The 27157-nt window shown below is 57.8% G+C and overlaps 1 protein-coding gene across 1 annotated transcript; it reads right to left on the bottom strand.

Moving 5' to 3' along the window:
* Positions 1–584: 584 nt before the first annotated feature.
* On the bottom strand, positions 585–26882 carry SCUBE3 (signal peptide, CUB domain and EGF like domain containing 3; the record flags this gene model as incomplete). The annotated part of the gene is made up of 25 exons (XM_080710406.1): positions 585–734; positions 2950–3029; positions 3136–3288; positions 3993–4190; positions 5280–5441; positions 5816–5983; positions 6141–6302; positions 6582–6782; positions 7048–7206; positions 7490–7606; positions 7797–7901; positions 8015–8131; positions 8341–8466; positions 9170–9286; positions 10179–10301; positions 12750–12866; positions 14593–14640; positions 16357–16473; positions 16617–16742; positions 18391–18525; positions 21759–21884; positions 24169–24324; positions 25414–25647; positions 25731–25779; positions 26877–26882. 25 exons carry the CDS (start codon positions 26880–26882, stop codon positions 585–587), a joined length of 3252 nt encoding a protein of 1083 aa, XP_080566532.1.
* Positions 26883–27157: the final 275 nt, after the last annotated feature.

Raw genomic sequence — 27157 nt, 5'->3', positions numbered from 1 at the left:
TCTGCCGCGCCTGCTCTCCACAAACCCAGAGGTGTGGGCCCCGTGTAAACGCGTATGAGTTGACCCCAGGCAGACATGTAGGGGAAGAGAGGAGGGCTGTGTGGACGGAAGCCAGCTGTGTGCAGCGCAGGCCCCAAACATGGCTGCAGCAGCCCACCGCTGGCATTAAGCTGGGAGTCAAGGCTTCTTTGGCGGGACCCTGGGCTATTAAGAGTCACCCTGGGCAGCGCAGCCAGGGGCGTCTTGGCTCCTGACTAGCAAGGCACAACCCTATCGTGGCAGAAGCCCCCTGCCCAGGGCGAGCTGGGGACCCAGCAGGGAGGGGCAGGATGGTTCCTTCAGCCTCAGGGGAGCGGGGCGGCATTCAATGGCTTTTTCAAGGAAAAGAGAAACTGGTAGAGAAAGAGGGAGGGGGAGGAGGGAGAGAGAGAAAGAGAGAAGAGGAAACCAGAAAGACAGACAGAGGGGGCACGTCTGTGCTGCTGCTTGTCCTCTGCGGAGAGGACAGCCCTTGTCTGAGGCGGGGCTGCCAGCTCCGAGGGCCGAGGGGTCTGGGGCGCAAGGCCCTGGTCTCGGCCTCCCCGCTATTTATAGGGCCTCAGGAAGCTGGACACTTTGGAGCGGAGCAGCTTGATGAAGGACTTGGGGAGCATCTCCTTGTGCTTCTCCGTGTACTTGAAGTAGTTCTGCGGGTGAGCCAGCACCTCGAAGAAGGCCTTGATGAGCTTCTTGTCCTGCAGAGGGCGGCAGGAGGCGGCGTGAGGCCCGCTGCCCTCTCCCTGTCCAAGGGGCGCTGCCCTGACGCCCCGGGAGCCTGCGCCTCGCCACCCGCCACCCCGCTCTTACAAGCCCAGGCAGCGGGGCCACCAGGACCCCTCTCCTTTCACTCGCAGCTACAGCCCTGCAGCTCGGCCTCAGGGTCGGCCCAGGGTGAAGGCGCCTGGGTCGAGCTGCCATCGCCTCCCACTGGGACTGCGGCAGTGGCCTCGTACTGGTCCCCGAGCTTCTCTCCAGCTGCGTAGGCTTCTCCCCACCGCAGCGCAGAGGCTTCTGGGGCATTTAATTGGTTCACCTTTTTCCTGCTTTAATTTTACCTGGGCTTTTTGGGTATGACTTTGCTTTTTTTTTTTTTTTTTTTTTTTTTTGTACTGGGGATTGAACCCAGAGGCATTCTACCTGACAGCGTACACCCCCAGCCTGGCTTGCTTTCTTACTTGGAAACCGGGCCTCGCTAGGTGGATGAGACAGAGCCTCACTACTTGCCGAGGCTGTCCTTGAACCTGTGATCCTCCCATCTCAATCTCCCGAGTCCAGGGATGACAGGCGTGCGCCCCGGCTGGTTGCTTGCTTATTTTATGAGTCCCACTATGTTGCCCAGGCTGCTCTCAAACTCTTGGGCTCAAATGAATCCTCCACATCACTGTTCTAGCAGCTGCGACTGTAGGAGCGTGGCACTGCACCCGCACAATTTCTTTTCTTTCTTTTTCTTCTTTTCCAAGTCCTCATGCCTACTAAACATTTGCTCTACCAGCGGGCTACACCCTCGCCCTGTGTCTCTTTCATCACCCAGAGTGGAAGCCAGGTACTTGGCCTGGTGCCCTCCCTTCTCTCCTCCCCCCCCTGCGGAGCCACGCTGCCTTCTTAAGGGGTTTGGTTTTGTGTGGTCCTGGCGACTGAGCCTAATGGCATTCTACCTCTGACCTACACACCCAGCCCTATCTTTTATGCATTCATTCATTCATTCATTTATTTGTTTGTTTGTTTAACAGTCTAGGAATTAAAGCCAGGGGCATTCTACCTGCAAGTTACACCCCAGACCTACTATTTATTCTTTATTTGGAAACAGGGTCTCACTAAGTAGCTGAGGATGGCTTCAAACCTGGATCCTCCTGTTTCAGCCTCTCAAATACTGGGATTACAGCGTGTGCCACCATGCCTGGTTTTTGTTTTTATTTTAAAACAGGGTCATAGCTGGGCGTGGTGGTGCACGCTAGTAATCCCAGCACTTGGGAGGCTGAGACAGGAGGATCGCACAGGTTCGAAGCCAGCCTCAGCTACTTAGTGAGGCTCTCAGCAACTTAGTGAGACCCTATTTCCAAATATAATATAAAAATAGGCCTGGGAGTATAACCTGGAGGTAGAAAGCCCCTGGGTTCCATCCCAGTACCACAAAAATAAATAAATAAATTAATTAATTAATTTAAAAAAAAAAAACAGGGTCTCGCTAGGTTGGCGAGAGCCTCACTACTTGCTGAGGCTGTTCTCAAACCTGGGATCCTCCTGTCTCAGCTCCCAGGTACTGGGATTACAGGTGAGCACCATGGTTCCTGGCTCTTCTCAAGATTCTCATATACGCCAAACTTGTCCTTACCTGGGAATACCCCTACCTTCTTTTCTTTCTGTACTGCTAGTTGAACCCCAGAGGCACTCTATCTCCAAGCTATACTCCCAGCCTTTATGTTTTTATTATGTGTTTCAAAGCTAGAGTATTTCCTCAGCATGGGCAAGCCTCTGGATTTAGTCCCAGCCGTGTGTGTGTGTGTGTGTGTGTGTGTGTGTGTGTGTGTGTGTCCGTGCGTTCAGTGCGAAGCGTGCTAATGTGCTGCTGTGCCGTGGGCTGGGGCGAGCAGAGGAGGAAGGGACCACGCGCGAGCCTTTCTTCCTTCTCCTGTGTCTCTTCGTGGGAGAGATGGGGCATCCCTCTGCTTCTCTGCCCTTCTCCCTGAGCTGAGCTGCCGCAGGGTCGGGTGGGTGGTTCTCGGCCAGCTCAGCCTGGGGCAGGTCCTTGCACTCTGGCTGCCTGGGTTTCCTCCTCTGGCCCTGCTGAGCACCTACCTGGTGGGCGCCTGCGTGCGCATGTGTGCGCGTTCGTGCCGGCCTTAGCGTGCTGGCTGCACACCGGCACGCCTCACTGTCCCCTGAGCTGTCACCGCGGCAACAGCCACTTGCCTTCAGGATCTCCTGGTGGTTTTCGGAGGCGTAGAGCCGGCCATCCCGCACGATGTCCTCCACCAGCTGTTCATAGTCCTCTGCAGAGTGGCAGAGCGGGGCTGAGGGCGGCCGCCTTTCTGCTCCCCGGCTCCCTCGAGCCTCCCTCTGCCCCCGGGCCCCGGGCCCTCCTGCGTGGCCGCTCACCATCGTAGGTGACGTAGGGAATCTGGAAGCCCCGGGCGCTGTTGGCCTCGCTCGTCTTGAAGTTGACCCAGAGCTTCCGAGAGCGAGCAGTGAAGGCGATGGGGCGCTCGTAGGTCTGGCAGGTCTCATACGTGGTGATGGAGGACGGGGAGGCTGGCGAGGCAAGTGTGTGGTCAGCGGGGCTGCGGGGCAGCGGCCCCAGCCCTGCCGGAATGCAGGCATGAGCGACAGAGGCCCCGGCTCCACAAAACGCCCCCTCTCCCCGGCCAGCGGGGTCTCCCACACCCCCTTAACATCCAGGCACTCACACAGTATGTGAGAAAAACTGCTTCTCCAGTACTGAGATTGAACCACAGGGCCCGGTGCGTGCGAGGCAGCCCCTCTACCACTGAGCTACATCCCCAGCACTAGTGGATTGAAACTTGGCCCTTAAACGGACAGCAAAGCCAGGCGTGGTGACGCGCACCTGTAATCCCAGTACTTGGGAGTTGAGACAGGAGGATCACAGGTTCAAAGCCAGCCTCAGCAACTTAGTGAGGCCCTCGGCAACCTAGTGAGACCCTGTTTCTAAATAAAGAAATAAAAATTGGGCTGGGTGTGTATGCAGCTTGAGGTAGAATGCCGCTGGGCTCATACCTCGATACCCAAAACAAAACAAAGGCTAAGGTGAGAAAGTGGCCTGTGGTGTGCAGTCTGGCCCGTCCCTGCCAGATGCTTCCCACCCCTCCCCGGGCCTCCCTCACCATCTTGCCCCCCAGGGTCCCTGACTTTACTCCCCCCCATCCTGGTCCAAATTCTCTTTCCCTCCCAGGCAGAGTCGGACCTCCCTTCCCTGGCCCCGCTCGGCAGTCACCCACAGTTCTTTCTCATGACGAGGACGTCCCCACACTCGTCCTCGGAGGGCAGGAAGATCTCGGGCACCACGACGAGGATCCTGCGCTTGGGCGGGGGGTTGATGTTCCAAATGCACTCCACGCCGGCTGGGTAGTTGCCTGGGTAGTTGGGGGACTCGATATAGCCAGTGAACTCACCCAGTTCCCCACCACACTGGCGATCTGCAGCCACGGCCCGGCGGATAGAGCGAGAAAGAGAGGGGGAGTCAGTGGGGGCCGGCAGGGAGGACGAGCGGCTCTACGGCGAAGGCCAGGCACGGCGGCCACCACCCGGGCTTCACGCACTCTCTTTATGTGGAACTAGGGATTGAACTCAGAGACATTTAATTCTTTTAATGATTTCTTCTTATCTTCTTTCTTTCTTGTGGGACTAGGGATGAAACCCAGGGGCATTCTACCTCTGAGCTATACCCCAGCCCTCCTCTGGTTCTTTCTTTCTTTCTTTCTTTCTTTCTTTCTTTCTTTCTTTCTTTCTTTCTTTCTTTCTTTCTTTTGGTGGTACTGGGGCTCCTGGACACCCTTCTCCAGGCTACATTCCCAGACTTATTTTATATTTTTATTTAGAAACAGGGTCTCTTAAGCCAGCGAGGCTGGCATCGAACCAGCGCGATCCTCCTGTCTCCGCCTCCCAAGCGCGAGGATTACAAGCCTGCGCCACCACGCCCGGCTATTCTTTATTTTAAAAACAGGGTCTCACTGAGTTGCAGAGGGCCTCACTAAGTAGCTGAGGCTGTCCGCGAACCAAGATCCCCCTGTCTCAGCCTCCCAGATGCTGGGATGACAAGTGTGCCCACCACGCCCGTCTCTACCAGCCCTATTTGTAAATATTTATTTTGAAACAGGGTCTCCCTAGGTTGACCAGAGACTCACGCCTTGCCGAGGTGGGCCTTGCACCCGCGATCCTCCTGTCTCAGCCTCCCAAGCACACGAAGAGAGGCGTGTGCCACCCCGCCCCGCTCCTCCTCCTCACGGTACTTTCTCACTTGTGGGTCTGCCATCTTTCCTGCCCTCTTAACATCTTCTCTCCTCACTTGACCCGCCGCCGCCTCCCCATTTCCTGTCCCTGGGCAAAGGATGCTCCCGGCATGGCCCAGCCACCGGCCAGGAGAGGCGGTGGATCTGGGCGGCGCGGGGGGGGGGGGGGGGTGGGCTCCTGCCCATCACCCGCCAGCCCGGCTTCCGATTGGCTCGCCCCGCCCCGCCCCGCCCCGCCCCCGGCCCCGCTCCGCCCGCAGCCCGCACTGCACCTACTCTTGCACTGGGCCACGCTGGTGGAGCCGTCGAAGTCGGTGCTCGTGTTTCCCGGGCAGCGGGTGCAGAAGTTCTGCCGGAAGTCGGGCTGGTAGGAGCCCAGGGCGCAGCGGATACAGCGATGGCTGCTGGTGTTGTAGTAATGCCCCGGGGAGCACTGGACTGCAGCGGGAGAGGCGGGAGTCGGGATGGCGGCACCCGGGGCTCTGGGGGTGGGGGCGGGCAGGACTCCCCTGGCCAGCCCGGAGCTGGGCGCCGCGGCTTTGGCAGGGCTCAGCCTTTCGGTGTCAGGGGCCTTACAGCGGTCGGCCACAGCGCCGAGCCCTTTCTCCCCAGCACTGCAGAGTGGCGAGAGGCGTGGGTGTGGAGGGAGTGAGCAAGGGCAGGTGGGCTGCCGCGCACCTCGCTGCCCAGGCCTGGGTGGGGCGGGGCGGGGCCTGGGGACGGCCACGTGGGCAGGCGGCTGGGGGCACGGTCTGGGTTTCTGAGGCTGGCTGGGTCAGGAAGCCCCGTGTGTGAGTGAGTGGCCCTCTGACCTTTGGTATCACAGTCCTGGAAGGAGACCGCCCCCTCGTGCTTGGTGGTGAGGCCCCCGCCACACGGGAAGCACAGGGTCCGCCCCGCTTCAGGCTGGTAGGTGCCACGTGGGCAGGGCTGGCAGGGCTTGAAGCCATCCGCGGAGTGCTGGCCAGGCGGGCACTGACCTGCAACGAGGCAAGCCCCCAGCTCTGATGGGGACACCAGGCGCCCTGCGGGGTCACCCCATCCTACAACGGACGTCACTAGGAGAGCGGCCTGGGCCTGGCCTCCGGGAAGCCCCAGCGCCCACCCCAGCCCGCTGTGCATCTCGTCCCCGGGCACCTGCACACGAGGAGACGTTGGTGGCTCCAAGAGGCCCGTGGGCATCACTCCCAGGGCACAGGTCGCAGGAGAGCTGCCCTTCTCTCTCCTGGAAGGTGCCGGCTGGGCATGGCACACACTGCTCCGTCTGGCCGTGGTAATAGGTCCCCTGCGGGCAGCTGACTGAGGGAGAGTCGGCCGCGCTAGCCACCCGCCCGCACTCCCACCACCCGGCCTAGGGCTCCTCTTCCCATGTCCCCACTCCAGGAGAATCTCTTTGTCAGGGAAGACACAGCCTCCTGCTGAGAGGGATGGGGAGGCCAGGTCCATGTGTAGGACGTGCTGGCCCTGCCTGCTTGACTAGATCTCCGCCTGGGACCAGGGAAGAGAGGACGGTGGGCCCCAGTGTCCTGAGGTCCTGAAGCGGTGTCCCACTCCCCGGCTCCCCGCCAGCTCCCTTACCACACTTGGCCCCAGCGCGGTGCTGTCCCGGCCTGCAGACCTCCCCTGGCTCCGCGCGATCCGGCCTGTGGGCGAGCTGGTAACTGAGGCCCGCCAGGCGGAGCAGGAAGCGGTCCTGGTTGATGGACTTCCGGATCATCTTCAGGGACCCTTTCAGCTGCCGCTCCATCCGCTGGTGGAGGCAGGGCAGCCCGCAGCTGGCTGGTGGCAGTATGCGTTGAAAAGGAGGGAGAGAGGGGCGGCGTGAGCCCAGCACATGCTTTAAGCGGGACTGGCTCTTGCAAGGTCCATCCCTAGTGAAGGCGCCATCCCTTCTGTTGACTGTCAAGACCCGTGCCCTCCCCAGCAGGTCCCCAGCCCACCTGTGGCTCCTCCCCCCAGCAGGTCCCCAGCCCACCTGTGGCTCCTCCCCCCAGCAGGTCCCCAGCCCACCTGTGGCTCCTCCCCCCAGCAGTTCCCAGCCCACCTGTGGCTTCCTCCGCTCTGACTTCCGCCTCTAGCTCCAGGGTGAGCCGGGTGACCTCCTTGCCGGGCGGGGTCCGGGCCCGCCGGCCCTTGCCTTTCCGGGAGGAGTCACACTTGAGGTGTATGAAGGTCACCTGGCAGTCACTGCAGGGGGCACCACCTGGGGGAGAGGCCTTGTCACCACAGGGCAGCCCCTGGGACCCGAGTGCTCCCTCCTGGCCTCCCCGCTCCATCCAGGAGACGCCTGGCTACATCTGCCTGCAGCTCTCTCCTCTCTGAGGACGTAGCTAGGCAGTGGAGAGGCACAGGCAGGACCTCCCGGGGCTGGCCCCTACAGACGCTTCTCCCATCTGGCTCTGCCCAGGGTTCCCGTGCTGGCAGTCTTTGGAGGAGCTGAGGGGTGGTGCCAGACAGCCCTTTGGAGTGAGGTCCCCAGTCCAGACCTGGCCCGGGGGCTCTGCTGGCCTCTTCCGCCTTGCCTCTGTTCCGCAGGTGTAGCCGACACTTGGCGTCTTTGATCTTGAAGGAGGCCCGCTGTTTGACGGATAGCACTGCAGCCTCTACAGGGACGGCAGAAGCTCAGCGCGGTGTGGGCCCCAGCGAGGGCCAGGAAGCTGGGCAGCAAGCCAGGGGCTCCGCTGGACAGCGGGTTACGAAGGCCGAGGGCTCAGGCAGAGGCAGCAGGACCGGACAGTTACAGAGCCCAGGGCAGCGCGACGGGGAAGGGTACGGCCCCTGGCCGGCGCTCACCATGACAGGTGCCGGGGCTGGTGCTGTTTCCAGGGTGGCCGCCTCGGCCTGGGGCAGCCCTGGAGCTGGGGGCGCCACAGCTCACCGTGAAGCCATTCTCTGACTCTGAGAAAAGGGACCCGTCACCGCTCTGACCTGCCCCTCAGCCCCCACGAGCTGGAAGAACCGCAGGGAGCAGCCAGGTGGCCGGCCCGTCCTCCAGGACCTCCCCCATGCACCTGGCAGGAAGCGGGCCCGGGACGGGCAGGTCAGGGCGCAGGTGTCCTTCTTGCCCGACCGGTTGCAGCTGAGCGTGGCTTTGGAGGCTCTGGAGCTGCCCTGACACTTTACTGGCTCTAGGAAGGGGGGGAGAGAGACCTGAGGATACGGGAGCATCCTCGCCCACACAGAATCACCATGGTACCCGTGGAGATGGACGGAGGGGTGTTTGCCAGAAACTTCTTGTCTCTAACTCTGATGGCTAGGTTCCCCCGCCCCTTCTGATGGCTAGGTTCTCCCCCTGACGCTGCAGTGCCCCCTCTGGCCAGCAGAGGGCGCCGCGCACCTGTGCAATCCTTGCCGTTCCAGTGCAGGCGGCCTTGGCCAGCCGGACAGGTACACTGGTAGCTGCCCGGGGTGTTGATGCAGCCGAAGCGGCATCCTCCCCGGTTGATACTGCATTCGTCCACATCTGGGGAAGGAGCGCGCAGTGAGCGAGGACCTTGGCTAGGCTCCAGGCACCCCATGTTTTAGGAGGTAAGTGCCAGAGGTTTTATGCACAATGTTATGCTGGTAGTTAGTGGGGTATAGCGTACATTTAAAAAATCTGCTAAGATGGCAGATCTTGTGCTAAATATTCTTGCAGTCTAAAAGATTTTTTTTTTTTTTGCGATATTGGGGATGGAACCCAGGGGTATTCTACCTCTGAATGAAACACCCCCAGCCCTTTATTTATTTATTTATTTTTTGCCGTACTGGGGATGGAACCCAGTGAAATTCTATTTCTGAGTGACAGCTTCCCAGATGCTGGGCTTATAAGAGCCCGGCTCTAAAAGATGTTTTAAAAGGGGTTCCCTGGCCAGAGAAGCGCTCAAGCCCCTTCCCTTTCCCCAGGCTATAGTCAAAGGAACCATGAAGAGGGGGCTCTGCAGAGCAGCTTTGAGAAGCTGCTCCTTCCCACCATCTGGGCTGCCTGCTGCTTGGAAGCTGAGGACGGGTCCAGGGACAGAGATGGGGACGGGAGGTAGAGGGTCATGGAGGCGGGATGCTGTCCCATGCGCCGCCTCCCTGTGGCCCTCGGTGCAGGTGTGGCACGTGTCCCAGGGTCGCCCACGGCCACTTGGCTGGCCGTCTGGGGCGAGGCCAGGTGCTGTGGGGCACAAGCTGCTGCTCACCCCCGCAGTGGGTGATGCCATAGAGCAGGAAGCCGCGGTGGCAGAAGCACTGGAAACTCCCCGGTGTGTTGACACAGACGTGGTCACAGGTCCGATCAAATGAACATTCGTCTATATCTGGAAGAGCACGGGTTTCAGCCTAAGTCTGGCTCGGGCGAAGCAGCCACGTGAGGGGCCTTGGCTGACCCAGACTTGAAAGAGTCCCCGTCACGGCCTGGCCCTAGACTGGTTACTAACGATGCCAACCTTTCTTCTTTTTCTTTTTTCTTTTTCTTTTTTTTTTTTTTTTTTTTTTGTGGTCCTAGGGATGGAACCCAGGGGCATTCTACCTCCGAGCTACACCCCCAGCCCTATTTTTTTATTCTTTATTTTGTGTTTTTTTTTTTTTTCGTGGTACTGGGGTTCCTGGAAGCCCTTCTACCTCCGGGCTACACTCCCAGACCTATTTTTACATTTTCATTTTTGGAAACAGGGTCTCCTAAGCTAGCGCGCGCGGCTGGCTTCGAACCTGCGCGATCCTCCTGTCTCAGCCTCCCAAGCGCGGGGATTACAAGCGTGCGCCACCACGCCCGGCTTTATTCTTTATTTTGAAACAGGGTCTCATTGAATTGTAAACGGCCTCGCTAAGTAGCTGGGGCTGGTTGCGAACCGCGATCCTCCTGTCTCAGCCTCCCAGATGCTGGGATGACAAGCGTGCCCGCCACGCGCGGCTCCAACCTGTCTTCCACTGCCCCTCTACTTCGTGGCCCTGGAGGTGGAGCCATAGAATCTGGGCCCTGCGGCTCAGGGCCAGCGCGTGAGGTTAGGCAGGCCATGCTCCGCCTTGCGTTGGCACTGGGCGAGGTTAGGCAGGCCACGCTCCGCCTCGTGTTGGCACTGGGCGAGGTCCGTCCTCGCCCTCGCCCACCGTGCGCTCCAGTATGGGCCGGACCCAAAGACAGGGCCGTGGAGAGCCGGCCGGGGGCGCCGGCTGCTGGCCTCCGGCCTCCCCGCGGCGGCGCCCACTCACCCTGGCAGCTGCTCTCGTCGATGAGCAGCTTGTACCCCTTCCTGCAGCTGCACTCGAAGCTGCCCACCGTGTTGCGGCAGATGTGGTCACAGCCTCCGTTGCTCACGCGGCACTCGTCTATGTCTGGCCAGAGAGAGTAGAAGACGGTTCTATGTGCGTGGCGCTGGGGGACCCACAGGTCTCCTGCCTCGGAGTTTTATACCCCAGCCCTGTATTTCTTGTTGTTTTTTGCTTATTTAGAAACAGGGACTCACCAAGTTGCTGAGACTGGCCTTGAACTTGTGAACCTCCTGTCTCAGCCTCTCAGGTACTGGGAGGATTACAGGCCTGTGCTACCACTCTGTGTGTGTGTGTGTGTGTGTGTGAGGGGGGGGGGAGAGCAAGCGAGAGAGAGACAAAGAGACACACTGGGAATTGAACCCAGGGGCATTCTACTTCTGAGCTATACCCTTAGCCTTTTTTATTTTTATTTATTTATTTGTAGTACTGGGGATGGAACCCAGAGGCATTCTACCTCTGAGCTACACCCCCAGCCCTATTTTGTATTCTTTATTTTTAAACAGGGTCTCACTGAGTTGCAGAGGGCCTCACTAAGTATCTGAGGCTGGCAGAGAACCTGTGATCCTCCTGTCTCAGTCTCCCAAGTACTGAGATTACAAGTGTGCACCACCATGCCCAGCTTAACTTTTTTTAAATTTATTTGTGGTGCTGGGGATAGAACCCAGGGGCATTCTACCTCCGAGCTACACCCCCAGTCCTATTTTTTATTCTTTATTTTGAAACTGAGTCTCATTGGGTTGCAAAGGGCCTAAGTAGCTGAGGCTGTTCTGTCTCAGCCTCTCAAATGCTGGGATTACAAGTGTGCGCCACCACGCCCGACAACCTTTTTTTCTTTTTTGAAATAGGGTCTAAGGCTGGTCCCAAACCTGTGATCCTCCGGTCTCAGCCTCCCAAGTACTGGGATTACATCCTCAGCTCATCATGCCCATCTTAAAAGACAGTATTGACTGTCTTTAATATTGGTTTTTTTGTGGTTTTTGGTTTTTTGTGGTACTGGGGTTCCTGGAAACCCTTCTACCTCTGGGTTACACTCCCAGACCTATTTTATATTTTTATTTTATATTTTATTTTATATTTAATATAATATATTTTATTTTATATTTATTTTATATTTATTTTATATTTTTATTTGTAAACAGGGTCTCTTAAGCCAGCGCGGCTGGCTTCAAACCGGCGTGATCCTCCTGTCTCTCCCTCCCAAGTGCGGGGATTACAAGCGTGCACCACCACGCCTGGCTTTTCATACTGTATATAATCCAGTATTGAAGACTGGGAATGAACAGGAGACAAGGGCCCTTCCTCTCAGAGTTGTGGAAGTCTGCAGGCCCTGCCGGCACTGCCAGGCGGGGAGGCTCCAGGACAGCTGGGCTTTCCAGCGGCCTGCGGGGAGGGCGGGGCCAGGCAGGCCTGGGCCCTGGGACCTGGGACGGCTTCGGCTTCGGGAGAGATTCAGGCCCCCTGAGGCGGCTTTCAGCAGGAGGAGAGAGGAGAGGGAAAGGGGTGGCCAGGGCTTCCTTCCTGAGGTCAAGTTCCCCAGGCCGGTGGCAGACAGTACCCAGGCTCCTGGCCCGTGGGGGAGGGCAGCCTTCCCGCTCTTTGCATACCTGTCAACAGTCCTTCCCAGAAGGAAACCTCTCAACTCCCTGGCCGACCTGCTGCCCCAGCCCTCCCCGCCCCTCAGAGCCGTGGCCAAGAGATACAAAGAAGGGTCCCGGGACCACTCCTGGGCACGCCGGCCTTCATGGTCCCCCACCCCCCGCCTGCTCCTGCCTCCCCAGGCCCAGCTGATGGCAGGGGAAGCAGGAAGGGCGGCGTGCACACCGTCCTAAGTGCTTTAGGTGTAATAACTCGTCCAATCCTTTAGCACAACTAAGGGGAGAGACCGTGGGACAACTGAGGCACGATGCCAGGAGGTAAGCGGCCCAGGAGCACAGAGGGGGATCGGAAGGCGGTGCTCCCGTGTCCTGCACTCCCGAGGCTGGGGCCGCCATTCTTAGGTGAGCTCCCTGGAGCCCGCTAAGGAAGCCTGAGGGAGCAGGTCAGGAAAGCTGTGGAGCTGGCCGGGCGCGGCGGGCACGCTTGTGATCCCAGCACTCGGGAGGCTGAGACAGGAGGATGGCCGTTCATGACAGCCTCAGCTACTGAGTGAGGCCCTCTGCCACTCCCAGACCTATTTTATACTTTATTTGGAAATAGGGTCTCACTAAGTTGCTGAGAGGCTCACTCAGTAGCTGAGGCTGGCTTTGAGCCTGTGCGATCCTCCTGTCTCAGCCTCCCAAGCGCGGGGATTACAAGCGTGCGCCACCATGCCCGGCTTCCTATTTATTTTTTATTTTGAAATAGGGCCTAAGTTGCTCAAACTGGCAATCCTCTGGTCTCAGCCTCCCAAGTACTTGGATAGCAAATGTGCACCACCAGGCCTGACTGTTCTGGGCACATCATAAGAAGGGTGTGGGGGGTGCGGACCCTTTGTAGCTCCCCATGGTCCCTACCCGCCCTGTCTGACCTCACCTTTGCAGGTCTTCCTGTCTGGCTGCAGCATGAAGCCCACGGGGCAGCTGCAATGGACCCCGGTCGCTGCATCATGGCACTTGCTGTCACAGCCCCCGTTGTTGATGGCACAGGTCTCTGTGGAGGAGGGAGGAGGGGGCGGGGCTGGAGTTACTGGCCTAGAACAGTCTCAGTTCAGGGTAGTGAAGACCACAGAGGCGGAGGCCAGAGGGAAGGCCCCCTTCCTCCCAGAGCTCCGGCCCCAGCCCCTTGAGCACGCAGCAAGCAGCCCGCTCCCTGCCCCCGCCTTGATTGAAACAAGGTGGGCAGGCTGGAGGCAGGTGGGGGCAGAGCTGTCAGCCAGGAATGTGCCGGGTGGGTGGGGGCGGAGGGCAGAGCTACAGCTACGGGAGGGGTCTGGCCACAGGAGCAGGAGGGGCAGGAGTCTCTGCCCCCCCTGGCCATCTCTTGCGGGACACCCTTAGTAGAGGCAGGCTGGGGGACTGAGCCTGAGACAGCGAGGGACGCCCATCAGTCCACCTCCCCACTCCCTGCCTGGCTGCCTTCAGAGAGACCCGGGTCCAGGATGACTGCCCAGGTGCCCAGGAGCCAGCACACACTGGCCGCCTCAGCCTCCTCCTCCCAAGCCCTCCTTTCTGCTAGCTCCAGGTACAGATACACTGTGTCCTGTGGTTGCTTTCCTTGCCTAAGGGAGCGCTGATTGCTGGTAGAAAGAGAAGCCGAAGGCCAGAGAAGGGAGTTTGGGAAGGTGGGAGCCCTCAGAGCAAGGCCCACCCTCACCCCACTTGGCTGGTAAGGAGGCCTTCCCTTCCTGGAGGGCCAGAGGGTGGATGGGGCCGGCTCCTTCTCAGTCCAGAGCAGGAGATGGAGAGGTCTGAACAGCAGCTTGGGAGAGTCGGGCAAGTCCAAGGAGATGGTGCGACCAGGGCGGGAGGCTTTGGAGAGGACGGAGGAGCGCTGTTTGCGGATCAGGGGACCGCAGTAAGAAGAGCCTGAATGGTACCGGTGTCACCTCTGACTCCTAACACTCAGACCCGCCCTGTCACCAGAGAGCAGTAAGACACTCCCTCCTCAGTCTCTTGGGAGGTTCCCAAGACCGTGGGAAACCCGGAGGCAGCTGGAGCCCAGCCCCAAGCCCAGCCTTTCCTAAGGAAGGGAAGAGGAGAGGGGACCTCTGTGCCGCGTCTGGGTGGCTTCTAAGGATCCAAGATGGAGGACACCGTGACGTCCATCCCACGCTGGACCCGGGAGCCAGGCACGACTGCCCACCTCTGCAGGACAGCCCTCCAGGTCGCAGAATCAAAACCAGCTCTGAGCTCACTCTATGCTCTGAGTCACAGCACCCCAAGGAGGGTGTCATTCTCTTATTTACAGTGGAGTGAAGGGAGGCTCAGAGCAGAGGGCAGGCCTGCGGTCCTGCGGCTAGACAGCCAGAGCGACGGCGGGCCTGTCAGCTGCTATGAAGAAGAGGCCGCACGGAGCCCTGTCATGCCCGTCTCGAGTGGGTGGGCAGACGGAGCTGGCAGGGTCTTTATCTGCACCTGGTACATGGTCCGAGGGAGGGGGCGGCTGAGGCAGGGACGGGGTGGATAGTAGAAGGCAGTGTGGGAGGGCACGAGGAAGGAGAGGGACAGGAAGAGAAAGATGAGACCAAGTGGAGACTTCCGGCCAGCTCCTAGGGACGGGGATTCCTGTCACCGCTGGGCCCAGCGCCCGCCCGGCTGCCGGGGAGCCCTGCTGGCCGGCTGGCTCGGTGGGCATGCGGTTAGTGGGAGCCTCAGCAGGTTAGCGCTTCCCCTAGCGAGCAGGCCAGCAAGAGCGAGCAGAGAGCGGGCATATTTACCATTAGAAATGGCCTGAGTGGGCATGTGCTGCTCTAGCCGTCTCTCCCCTGTTTGACATCGTAAAAAAGCTGTTTAGATGCTGGGCAGTAGACCCCTGGCCGCCCCTTCCTCCACCCTGCCAGCCCAAACTGCTGGCCCAGAGGGTGAGCCCCGGGCCCTCGCCCTGCTGCCTGGTCTCCTCCAAGAAGCCAAGCTCCCCACAAGTGACTGAGAAACGGAGTCTCAGGGGGCCAGTGGGTCTGGCGCCACGCAGCACGCCGCGCCACGTCCTACAGACGGCCAGTGCAGGTCCCCAGGCGCCCAGTTCTGCTCCCCGCAGAACCTGCAGCCTCCCCGTGGAAGCTGCACGTCCCAGCGGCCCCCAACAAGGGCGTGTCGCCCACCAAGGCTTGTGAAAAAAGGGTTCTGCTGGGCAGAGGACCAGGAACCAGGGCGAACAGAGCCCGGAGCCCCAGTGGCCTGGGCGGCTGGCTTCCGCCTCCCGTGGCCGTGGTCCGAGGCTCGCAGAGGGCGCAGGCTCAACAGAGTGCTGTCGAAGGCAGCCCTGTCCAGCATCTGAGAGGAAGGAGCCCAGGCCTCCTCTGGGCCCTGGCTAGGCCCGCCTCATGCATCTGTGCTCGGGGGCTGCATGCAGTGTCCTTGGGGAGACCCGGGATGTAAACATTAGAAAGCAGAAAGCTGGACCTAGGAGAAAAGAAAGGAGCTGGACGACCCAGACAGAGAAGGAGGCACGGAGAAAGATGGAGGAGCGCTGTAGGTTGGTTTGGTTTTTTTGACGCAGTTGTTGGGAGGGAACAGGAGTTTCCGGGGACAGGAGCGCTTTAGACCAGGGGTGGGGGCAGTGCTGAGTGGGTGCCCAAGGGAGCCCCGCAGGACCCTGAGAACTGAGGGCCGCTCTTAAGATGAACGTCACATCTCTGGCGCCCTGACCTCACTCCGGGATGGGTTCACAGCTCTTCTGCCTCGGCCTACCGCAGCCTGCCAGATGCAGGGCCCGCGGCAAACATCCGTGCCCGGCCTGTCCAAGACCAGCCAAAGCGCCCCATTCACCCCGTGCTTCTCCGGGGCACGCCTCACCCCGCTGTCTCCTTAGCACCAAAGACCTAGAGGCTTCGGGAACAAGGGAAGGGCCTGGGGTGCGAGGTGAGGGCTGAGACTCAGGAAAGGGGTCCAGGTGTCAAGAGGCCCCAGGGCTGGGGCGTGGCTCGGTGGTAGAGCGGGTACTGGCTTCCATCCCCAGTGCCACACACACAGAGGCCCCGAATCAGGGGACGAGGGGTGCAGAGCTGAAGTGGGTCAGGAAGTGGGGGCTACAGGCAGAGCCGATGGGGCACCTCTGGAAACTGGGAGGGGGAAGGAAGAGGAGGTGGGGTGGAGGGAGAAGAAAAGGGGTTTTCAGGAGGAGTAAGGGGAGGATAGATAGCGGGAGAGGAGGCCAGGAAGCCCGGCGTGCAGTTCAGGCGCTGTGCGCCACCGTCGGTTCCAGAGCCTGGATGGGGCCCACCCCGGCACTGTTTACAAGGGGCCCTGGCTCGCCCAGGGGGGCTGCTTTCCCCCTCTTTTTCTGCCACAGCCCTCTGCCAAGGGCTCCCGCTTTGGAGATGGGGTGGGGCTGGCGGGGCGAGAGTCCAGGGGGCCCTTCAGGGGACCTCAGGGTTGTCCCTCACCAGCCTGGCAGCGCCCGGCCTCCGCCCCCTGCCAGTCACGGTGCCCCGGCCCCGGCCTGCGCCAGCACAGGCACTGCGTGCTCCTGGCTCACCCACCGATGCACGTCTTCCCGTCGGCGTGGAGAACAAACTTGACATGGCAGCCGCAGCGGGGACCCTGCTCCGTGTCGTCACAAGTGTGCTGGCAGCCGCCGTTCCCGTAGTTACAGGTCACTGCAGAGGGGGCGACTGTCAGCGGCCTCTCCCCGGGCCTCCAGCATGCGGGAGCCGGCCGCGGCCCCTGACCCCTTCCCTTCCAGCCAAGCCCGCCCCTCCACCTGGCCCCAGCTTGACCCCCGCCGTCCCAGGAACCTCACGTTTGCAGTCCCGCTGGCTCTTGGTGAGCTCAAAGCCGGGGCGACACTCGCAGGCGATGCCCCCCTTGGGGGTCTCCCGGCAAATGTGGGCACAGCCGTGGTTCTTGTTCATGCAGTTCATACCCTCTGAAAGGGAGAGGAGCAGGCTGAGTGGTCCGCACCCCGCGATGCCTGGGCAGGGCAGGGCTAGGAAGGGCGGCCGGGACCTAGGGAATTGAGGCTTTCACCGAAGTCGCACCGCGGAGAGGAGCTGCCTCTCCTGCGGGGTCCTGCTCTCTCACCCAGAGCTCGCACCAGGGAGCAGAGCCTGGAGCAGAGCAGAGCTCGGAGCTGCTCCTACTGATGGGCAGTGACGGCCACTCCAGGGCCCACCGGCATGGGGGCCTCGTCCTTTCAACAGTCGTCTGACACTGCGCTACCGGTTCAAGGATTTGGGAAGACCCTCACAAACAAACACACAAACAAACAACCACAAAAAAAAACCCTCAGAGGGCTTAAGTGCTCATGCTGGGAAAAAGAGAAATAGCCAGCTGGGTGTGGGGCGCACGCTTCTAAACCCAGCCTTTGGGAGGCTGAGACAGGAGGATCCGGGTGCGCAGGCAGCCTCAGCGACTTAGTGAGGCCCTCTGCAACTCAGTGGGACCCTGTCCCAAAATAAAGGATAGGCCGGGCGTGGTGGCGCACGCTTGTCATCCCCGCGCTTGGGAGGCGGAGTCAGGAGGATCGCGCAGGTTCAAAGCCAGCTGCGCTGGCTTAAGAGACCCTGTTTCCCAAAATAAAAAAGAATAAAAAATAGGGCTGGGGGTGTAGCTCAGAGGTAGAATGTCCCTGGGTCCATCCCCAGTACCACAAATAAAAAAGAGAGAGAGAAATAGCAAGCCAGGCGCGCTGTCATGCACCAATCATCCCAGCATTTGGGAGGTTGAAACAGGAGGATCACGGGTTCGCAGGCAGCCTTAGCAACTTAGTGAGACACTCTGAAACTTAGTGAGACCCTGTTTCCAAATAAAGAATAAAACAGGTCTGGGGGTGTAGCTTGGAGGTAGAAGGCCCCTGGGTTCAATAATGATTGCCAAGAAAAAGAGAAAAAAGAAAGAAAACAATGAGACCCATATGAGCAGAAAGTGTTTGTTACAGGCGATGACGATGTCACTAGCAGGCATTGAGCTCCTGCCACCTGCAGAGCTGTATGTGATTAAAGACACATCAGGTGCGATTCCTGCCGTCTAGACAGTTGGGTGTGGCCATGAGCGTGAACACAAACTGTCCTGCTCAATCCAGGCCGGGGCAGAAGGCTTGAGCGAGGCCCAGAGGAGCAGCAAGCAGCCCAGAGACCCTCAAACACCCCCAGCCAGGAGCAACACCCACTGCAGGCCTGGCCCAGGGAACGCCCTGCCCCTACGCCAGCCCCAAATTAATGCCCCCTTCCCCCCATTCTTTTTTTCTTCTTTTTATGGTGGGGGGGATGGGACCCAGGGGGATTCTACCTCTGAGCTACGCCCCCAGCCCTATTTTTTCTTTGTTTTGAAACAGGGTCTCATGGAGTTGCAAAGAGCCTCACTAAGTAGCTCAGCCTCCCAAACTGCTGGGATTACAAGTGTGCCCACCACGCCTGTGCCCACCACGTCCGTGCCCACCACGCCGGCTTCTTCCCAATTCTTCTGCGCTACAGTGTGCACCAGGGAGCCCTTCAGGTGTGAGTGGGTGCAGCGACCTTGGATCTGAGGATCCAAGCTGGGATCTGAGGAGGGTGAGCCTGCGGGGCGGGGCTCACCTTCGGGCCGCTGGATGCACGTGTGCTGGTTGTCGCTGAGGAAGAAGCCCTCCCGGCAGTGGCACTCGTAGCTGCCCATCATGTTGACGCAGCTCTGCTGACAGCCGCCATTGCCCTCCGCACACTCGTCCACATCTGTGGAGACAGGCGACCCGCGGGGTCGTGGGGCGCAGGCCGGGGCACCCGGGCTGAGCCCACCCCGTCACCCACGCTCCAGCCCCAGGCCAGGCACCCTGGGAAGGTGAGTCTGAGCCAGCGGGGGGTGGGGACATCCAGCCTGTCCCTCAGCGTGGAAACTGGAGCCTGAGACTAGCAGCGCAAAGACAGGGAAGATGGACCCTGGCTACGCTGGCCAGGGCGGTGACCGGAGGCGGCTGGTTGCAGCCAGAGACTTGGGACCCGGAGGTGGCTCCTGGGAACAGCTGTGGTTGCGTGCTGAGGCGGAAGGCCAGCGGGGACGGGCAGCTAGCCTGACTCCCAGGGCAGGCTCCTCTTTCCTCCCTCCCCAGGAGCCTGGGCTTGCCTGGCCTTTCTCCTATTTTGGCTTAACAAAACAAAGTCTGGCAGCTTGGGGGCAAGGGGGAGTTTCCAGGCCACACCCGAGATGGCTCTCACCCCAAATCACCAAGCCTGCGCCCCAAGGCCAAGCTCAGCCCAGGGCTCCATCGCTATGCCGCAGCCACTCCACAGCCCTCCAGGAGGTGGTCATGTCAATGCAGCAGCTAGGCCCGGACCGGTCTCCCGAGGACCCCATCTTCCCTCCCTCCTGCTCTGGCTGAGCCAGGTGGAAAGGCCCAGGAGATTGTGTTCCTGTCTCTGCACCATCTCTCACTGCGCTTCCCCGTCTGACCTCCCCTCCTTTTCAACCTTGTGTCTGTTGCTCTAGCTAAATTCTCTCCTCCAGCCAGGCGTGGTGGGCACGCTTGTAATCCCAGCATTCGGGAGCTGGGTGTGGTGGGCACGCTTGTAATCCCAGCATTCGGGAGGCTGAGACCGGAGGATCATGGTTCGTGGCCAGCCTCAGCTACTTAGTGAGGCCCTCTGCAGCTCAGCGAGACTCTGTCTCAAAATAAATAATAAAAAAATAGGGCAGGGGTGTAGTTCAGAGGTCAAATGCCCCTGGGTTCCATCCCCAGACTCACAAAAATAAATAAATAAATAAATAAATAAATAAATAAATAGAATTCTCTCCTCCAATTCTCAATGGGGAAACAGGCTCAGATCATGGCCAGCTTTCCCAAGCTCCCTACGAGTCAAAGAGAGGCTCGAGACTTTTCTATTCTTTCTTTCTTTTTCTTCTTTTAGTAGTGAGGATTGAGCCCAGGGGCATTCTACCGCTGAGCTATACCCCCAGCCCTATTTTTCATTCTTTATTTTGAAACGGTCTCACTGAGTTGCAGAGGGCCTCACTAAGTAGCTGAGGCTGTCCACAAACTGCGATCCTCCGGTCTCAGCCTCCGGAATGCTGGGATGACAAGCGTGCCCACCACGCCCGGCTTCAGCACCTTATTTCTGTTCAGGTCTCAAATCCTTTTCTGCTACGAGCTTGAGCCTTTCTGCCTGGAGGAGTCTAACTTGGTGCTGGTAACTTTCCAAAAATGACAGAGACCAAAGTTGAGTCCACTTTCCTAGAGACTGTCTCTGATTCCGGGTCAGACTTCGTCTCAGAAGCGAGGCTGGGATGCGGGAAGAGCTGAGGACGCCAGCCTGTGCGAGCCACGGGCTGCCAGGGCCCGGGGCACCCTGCTGTCCGCCCTGCAGCAAGGACTCGCTCCTGTCTGTCTACAGAGCACCTGCTGTGGCTACAGACCGCGCAGGGCTCAGCCGGCCAGGGGTAGACGCCTGTAACCCAGTACTTGGAGGCTGGGACAGGACTGTGGATTTGAAGACAGTGTCAGCAACCTGAGTCTCTCCGCAATCTAGCAAGACCCTGTTTCAAAACAAAAAAATAAAAAGGGCTAGGGGTGTAGCTCGGAGGTAGAATGTCCCTGGGTTCAATTCCCAGTCCAATTAATTAAACAAATACATAAAGAAATCCATCATCCAGACCCCCCTCTTTCTACTGGGATTAAACCCAGGGGCATTCTACTTCCATGCTACACCCCCAGCCCTTTTATTTTTTATTATTTATTTATTTTATTTTTATTTTTTGGTGGTACTGGGGAGGAACCCAGAGGCTTTCTACCTCCGGGCTATACTCCCAGACCATTTTTATATTTTATTTGGAAACAGGGTCTCGCTAAGTTGCTGAGAGCCTCACTAAGTAGCTGAGGCTGGCTTCGAACCTGTGCGATCCTCCTGTCTCAGCCTCCCAAGCGCGGGGATTACAAGTGTGCGCCACCACACCCGGCTTTATTTTTTTTTATTTTTTATTTTTTTGCAGGTCTGGGAATGAAACCCAGGGACATTTGAACTCCAAGCTATATCCCCTGCCATATTTTTTATTCTTTATTTTGAAATGGGTCTCACTAAGTTGAGAAGGGCCTCACTAAGTAGCTGGAGCTGGCCACGAACTGCAATCCTCCTGTTTCAGCCTCCCAAATCCTGGGATTACAAACGTGTGCTGCCATGCCCGGCTTATTTTTAACTTTGAAACAGGGTCTTGCTAAGTTGCTGAGTCTAGCCTGGAGCCTGTGATCCTCCTGTCTCAGTTTCTATTTGTTCAGATATACCCACCACTATGCCCAGATATGCAGGGGTGTGTGTGTGTGTGTGTGTGTGTGTGTGTGTGTGTGTCTCTCTCTCTATATATATATATATATATTTTTTTTTTTTTTAAATGTAGTACTGGGGATTGAACCCAGGGGTATTCTACCTCTTATCTATACCCCCAGTCCTTTTATATTTTTATCTTGAAACAGGGCCTTGCTAAGTTGCTGAGGCTGGCCTTGAACCCATGATCTTCCTGTTTCAGCCTCCCAAGTACTGGGATGACAGGCATGTGCCAACGGGCCCACAGCGCGGGGCTCTTTACACATGTTCATGATGGTGCGCCCAGCAGCCTTTGTGCAGGTTGTTCCTACCCCCATTTTAGAGAGGAAAGCAGAGAGTCCCGGAGACAGTTCCTCTGCCCCCGGCCCCACAGGGAGTGAGCAGCAGAATGGGATCTGTCCAGAGCCAGGACTCCTCTCCCGTGCTGCACCGCTGTGGCTGCGCCCACAGCTCTGCTCCGTCTCAGCCTTGCCTGGGAGCAGTGTCCAGGAGCAGCTCCTCCTCCGTCCAGCCGCAGGACTGCTCATCCCATGGGCCAGTCCCAGGGGAGGCTGACCTTGTTCCTTTGGGGGAGCGCAGCTCCTTCTGGCCATTGGTACGAGAAGCACCCAGAACACCTCCTACAAACAAGGCGCCCCGGGCCCTCCCCTGCTCACCCAGACAGTTGTGCCCGTCATGTGCCAGGTGGAAGCCGTCATAGCAGGTGCAGCGGTAGTTACCGGGGATGTTGACACAGTCGTGCACACAGCCGGCATTGTCCTCTCGCTCACACTCGTCCACGTCTGCGGGCCAAGGGACGGAGAGACAGCTGAGCCACCTGCACGGCCCCCGGCACCGGCCTCAGCTCAGCCAGCCTGCCGCCTGGCGCCTGATACTGAGGGTGGAACTCAGGGGCATCCTACCTCCAAGCCACACCCCCAGGCCAGGTTTATTTTATTTTAAAACAGGGTCTCACTAGGCTGATGAGTCTTACTACTTGCTGAGGTTGACCGTGAACCTGTGATCCTCCTGTCCTAATCTCCCAAGTACTGGGATTCCAGGTGTGGGAATTCCATCACGCCCAGCTTGCTTTTTAAAAATATATAGCCTCTGGCTGGACGTGGTGGCACATGCTTGTAAACCCCGCGCTTGGGAGGCTGAGATGGGAGGATCGCACAGGTTCGAAGCCAGCCTCAGCTACTTAGTGAGGCTCTTGGAACATAGTGAGACCCTGTTTCCAAATAAAGTCTAAAAAATAGGTCTGGGAGTATAGCCTGGAGGTAGAAAGCCCCCTGGGTTCCACCCAGAGGCTATAAATAAATAAATAAATATATAGCCTCTGTATATGTGTGTTTACACAACTGTAGTCAGAACCCACAGACCGTTTGCTAGTTTTCATCGAAGCCGGGTCCTACGTGTTCGCAGGAGTCCTTGCCCGATCTTCCCGATTCCGTACTGATTGATCCTTTTTCTCTATTACTAAGCACTGCGAGTTCTTACTCATGTTACCAACATAAACACGACATCAAAGAACATCTTCACCCATAGGTCCTTTTCTTGAAGTTCTATGAATAAGTCCTCAAAACTAAAACCCCTGGGCCAAAAGGTACAAATACCTTTTAAGACCCCTGCTAGGTATAACAAGATTACAGCCAGCCTCCCACTCCCATGTGTTCCAGGTACACAGATTCAACCAACTGGGAACCAAAAGTATTTAAAGAAGTCTGTTCTGAACACACATATATTTTTCTTTTTATCATTACCTAAAGAATGCACTATAACAGCTATTTACATAGCACTCACATTTTACTGGGTATTACACATAACCTGGAGGTGTTGTTGTTGTTGTTGTTTTGTTGTTGTTGTTGTTTTTGTGGTACTGGGGATGGAGCCCAGGGCATTCGACCTCCGAGCTTCACCCCTGGTCCTATTTATTAGTCTTTTATATTTTTTGAAACAGGGTCTCACTGAGTTGCGAAGGCCTCGCTATGTAGCCGAGGCTGTCTGGGAACCGTTATCCTCCTGTCTCCGCCTCCCAAACGCTGGGATTACAAGCCTGCACCACCACGCCCGACCACCTAGGGGTGATATGAAAGTAACTGGGGCAGCGGGCGTGGTGGCGCAGGCTTGTAATCCCAGCGTTTGGGAGGCGGAGACAGGAGGATCACTGTTCAAGGTTAGCCTCAGCTACTTAGTGAGGCCCTCTGAAACTCAATGAGACCTGTCTCCAAATAAAGAATAAAAAATAGGGCTGGGGGTGTAGCTTGGAGGTCGAATGCCCCTGGGTCCCATCTCCAGTAGTGCAAAAAAAAAAAAAAAAAAAAAGTATTAGGAGTAGTGGTAAAGCTGTAATCCTCATACTTGGGGGGCTGAGACAGGGAGATTGCAGGTTGGAAGCCAGCCTCAGCAACTTAGTGAAATCCTGTTTCCAAACTTAAAAATAAATAAAATGGGGCTGGGGGGTCTAACCTGGAGGTGGAAGACCCCTAGTTTCCATCCTCAGTAACACACACACACACACACACACACACACACACACACGGAAATTAAGTAGGGTACGTATAAATAACCATGGCATCCTATATGAGGAACTTGAGCGCCTTGAATTTTGGTGTCCTTGGGGGTATTCTAGAACCAGTCCCCCTTAGATACCGAGGAGCAACTGTAATTTCAATTTATAACGCTAGCAGGAGTTAAATAAACCTTGTCCTCTCAAGTCTCACCCAGACCAAAGGGCACACATTTAAAATAATAAGGGTGCTTTAGTTTGCGTTGCTTTAATTACAAGGGGAAGATGTGTCTGACCGCCAGGCTACATGCATTCCCCCAGGGCTCACCGTCTGCCCCCATCCTCTGTGGGCACGGTGCCAGGGTCTCGGTAGAGGAGAGGGTTGGTCCAGGGAGCCCCAGGCCTTAGTCCCAGTGGCTGTGTGTCTGGGAACCACACCGCCCGTGCGCAGCCAGCCTGCAGGGCGCACCGGTGAAATGAGAGTGCAGCGCTCTCTCTGGGGGACGCCACTGCCGCCCTTGGCCAGCGGGGACACAGCGTGGCCGGCTGGGGTGCCCTTCCCACGGCCCCAGCCTCACCTTTGCAATGCTTGCCGTCCCCCGTGTAGCCCGACTTGCAGATGCACCTGTACGAGCGGGGCGTGTTCTGGCAGATGGCATCGATGTGGCAGCTGTCGGTCCCTTCCACACACTCATCCACATCTGGCGGGGGCAGAGGGGGGCACATGAGACCTTCTGTGGGTTTCCAAGGATGAAACCCCCCAAGACAGCTGGGCATGGTGGCACACACTTGTAATCCTAGTACTTGGGAGGCTGAGACAGGTTCGCAGCCAGCCTCAGCTACTCAGTGAGCCCGTCCGCCACTTAGCGAGACCCTGTTTCAAAATAAAGAATAAAAAATAGGGCTGGGGGTGTCACTCAGAGGTGAAATGCCAGGGGTTCCATCTCCAGTTCTGCAAAAGAGGAGAGAGAGAGAGAGAGAGAGAGAGAGAGAGAGAGACAGACAGACAGACAGACAGACAGACAGACACAGACACCCCTAAGGCAGAGCTGGTGCCCCTCGGATGGGCTTTCCCACATCCCTCTGATTTCAGAGGGAGAAGACTAATTCCAGAATTGAGAAAGGACCCCACTGCCTTTCAAAACACCTAATCCACAGCTCAGCTCAGCTCTGACGTCTGCCACACCACTCTTGCATCGGAAACCACAGAACGCCTTTGGACTCGGGCAGCACACTGCCATGGTTAGAAGTAAAGGACCTCCAGGCGTGGTGACACGACACGCGCTTGTAATCCCAGCATTCGGGAGGCTGAGACGATCGCGGCTCACGGCCAGCCTCAGCTACTTAGGCCTTCGCAACTCAGTGAGACCCTGTTTCAAAATAAAGATTAAAAAACAAGGGTGTAGCTCAGAGGCAGAATGCCCCTGGGTTCCATCCCCAGTACCGCCAAAAAAAAAAAGAAAAGAAAAGAAAAGAAAAAATGAACCTAGTCCAAATTGACTTCCCTTTCTTAGGAGCTAGCCTGGGGACAGTGCCTGGGAAGGTGCCGGTGTCCAGTGGCCACTGGGAATGGAGGAGGGAGGGAGACGTGCCATCCGGGGGCCTTCATGTGCCTCACAATTCTGCCTTCCACCAGGCCTCATCCCACTACCCGCCAAGGCACCGAGAAATTTTAGAAGAAAGGAATCCAGTCCCTGGAGATTTTCCTTGGCCCCTTGCTGTCCGCAGCAGGACTGGGACTGGCAAGAGCTGGCACGGCCAGCGGACACAGCCCCGGGCTCCCCAGCTGGCCGGGCGCGGGCATCCCGCCTCTGGCTCTTTACCCTGGACTGTTCGCTCTAACATCAGGCGTGACTCGGGGCTGCAGGAGAGGAAGAGGCCGCTCTGGAGGGGGCACAGTGGAGAGCGGGTAGAACGGGCTTGGGGAAGTCTTTGGGCTAAGGAGTCCAACCTCTGGATGGATATTCTGGCGCCCGCAGCGCTGAAGTGGACGACGGGAGCGTGTTTCATCCCGTCGCAAAGCGGCACGAGACTGAGTGAGGCCAGCCTGAAGGATGCTTGAGGGACAGGAAGGCTCACGCAGCACATCAGAGCCCGCGCCCTGAAGACGCCCACGCCCCAGACGTCCTGGGCCACTCACCTGGGCGCGGGCCTGGCAGCCAGTATTTTTCTAAGGCTTCCGGGTGATTCTAAGGTAAAGGCGGGTTCAGTAGGAAAGACCTTTCAACAGGAAAGATGTGAGGACGAGATGAGTCCTTCCAGTGAAGGAGGACATCAGAGCTGGTCTGGAGGTGGCAAGCTGCCACTAAAGGAGACAGGACTCGAAACCGAGACAGTCAGACATCCCACAGTGATCTGAGGGCTGTAAAGTGCCTGGGTTTTTGCTAAACTGTAGATTTTTAGGCCTCATCGGAGATCTTTTGAGTCCAAATCCTTAAGGTGCTTGCAAATGTATGTATGTATGTACGTATGTACGTATGTACGTATGTATATAGTATTTGTGTGTGTTATTGGGGTTTGAACCCACGGGCATTCTACCTCCAACTACACCTTCAGCCCTATTTTATTTATTATTATTATTATTATTATTATTATTATTATTATTATTTTGATTTTTGGAAAAGTTTCTAAGTTGCTGAGGCTGGCCTCACACCTGCGCTCCTCCGGTCTCAGCCAGCCAAGCACTGGGATTCCGGCGTGCGCAGCCACAGCCGGCTTGATCTCCCTTCCAGTTGGGGAGCCCACAGCTCCTCAGGAGAGGCTTTGAGCGGCTGGCGGGATGCCTGACGGAGCATCCGTGGACAGGAGGCACCCATCCTGGAACCTGAGGTTAAGTGTGATGTCGCCAGTTCAAACAGAGGCTGGAGGACCACGCAGTCCACTATGGGAGCCACTAGCCACAGGGGCGACATCAATTCAAACTAAACTTCAGCTCCTCAGCTGCCTGGTCACGGGCCATGTGCTCCATGGCCATTTGTGGACAGTGGCTCCTGGAGTAGATGGTACAAACACGAGGCATTCCCAGCACCACACACAGGAAAGTTCTGTTAGACAGCAGGGCTCTAGGAGGTGTGTGTGTGTGTGTGTGTGTGTGTGTGTGTGTGTGTGTGTGTGGAGACTGGGGGTTGACCCAGGGGTATTCTGCCTCTGAACTACATCCCCAGCCCCATTTTATTTTTTATTTTGAAACAGGGTCTCACCAAGTTGCCGAGGGCCTCACTAAGTTGCCATGGCTGGCTTGGAATCCGCGATCCTCCTGCCTGGGCCTCCCAAGTACTGAGCTTACAGCCATGCGGCACCCACCCTGCTGGTTGGAATCTTTTGAAGCAAGACAGGCCGCCCAAGGGGGAGCACTGAATGGGGCTCCGCCAGCTATGGGGAGGGGGCTGGGCTGGAGTCTGCTGAAGGAGAGGGTGAGGAAGGAGAAGGCGTGCTCAGTACTAGTTCCCGCCTATCACGTCACAGGCCTTAGCTGGGAGGTGCGACAGTTTTATTATTAAGACGTCTTCACCCACTTACGATCATGTCTGTCTTTTTCCGTGTGTACCCATAAAGATTTCTCCATCA

Source organism: Muscardinus avellanarius (assembly GCF_963383645.1).
Source record: "Muscardinus avellanarius genome assembly, chromosome: 14".
NCBI lineage: Eukaryota > Metazoa > Chordata > Mammalia > Rodentia > Gliridae > Muscardinus > Muscardinus avellanarius.
Note: the sequence above shows the minus strand (reverse complement) of the source record. Positions and strands in the feature narration are given on the sequence as shown.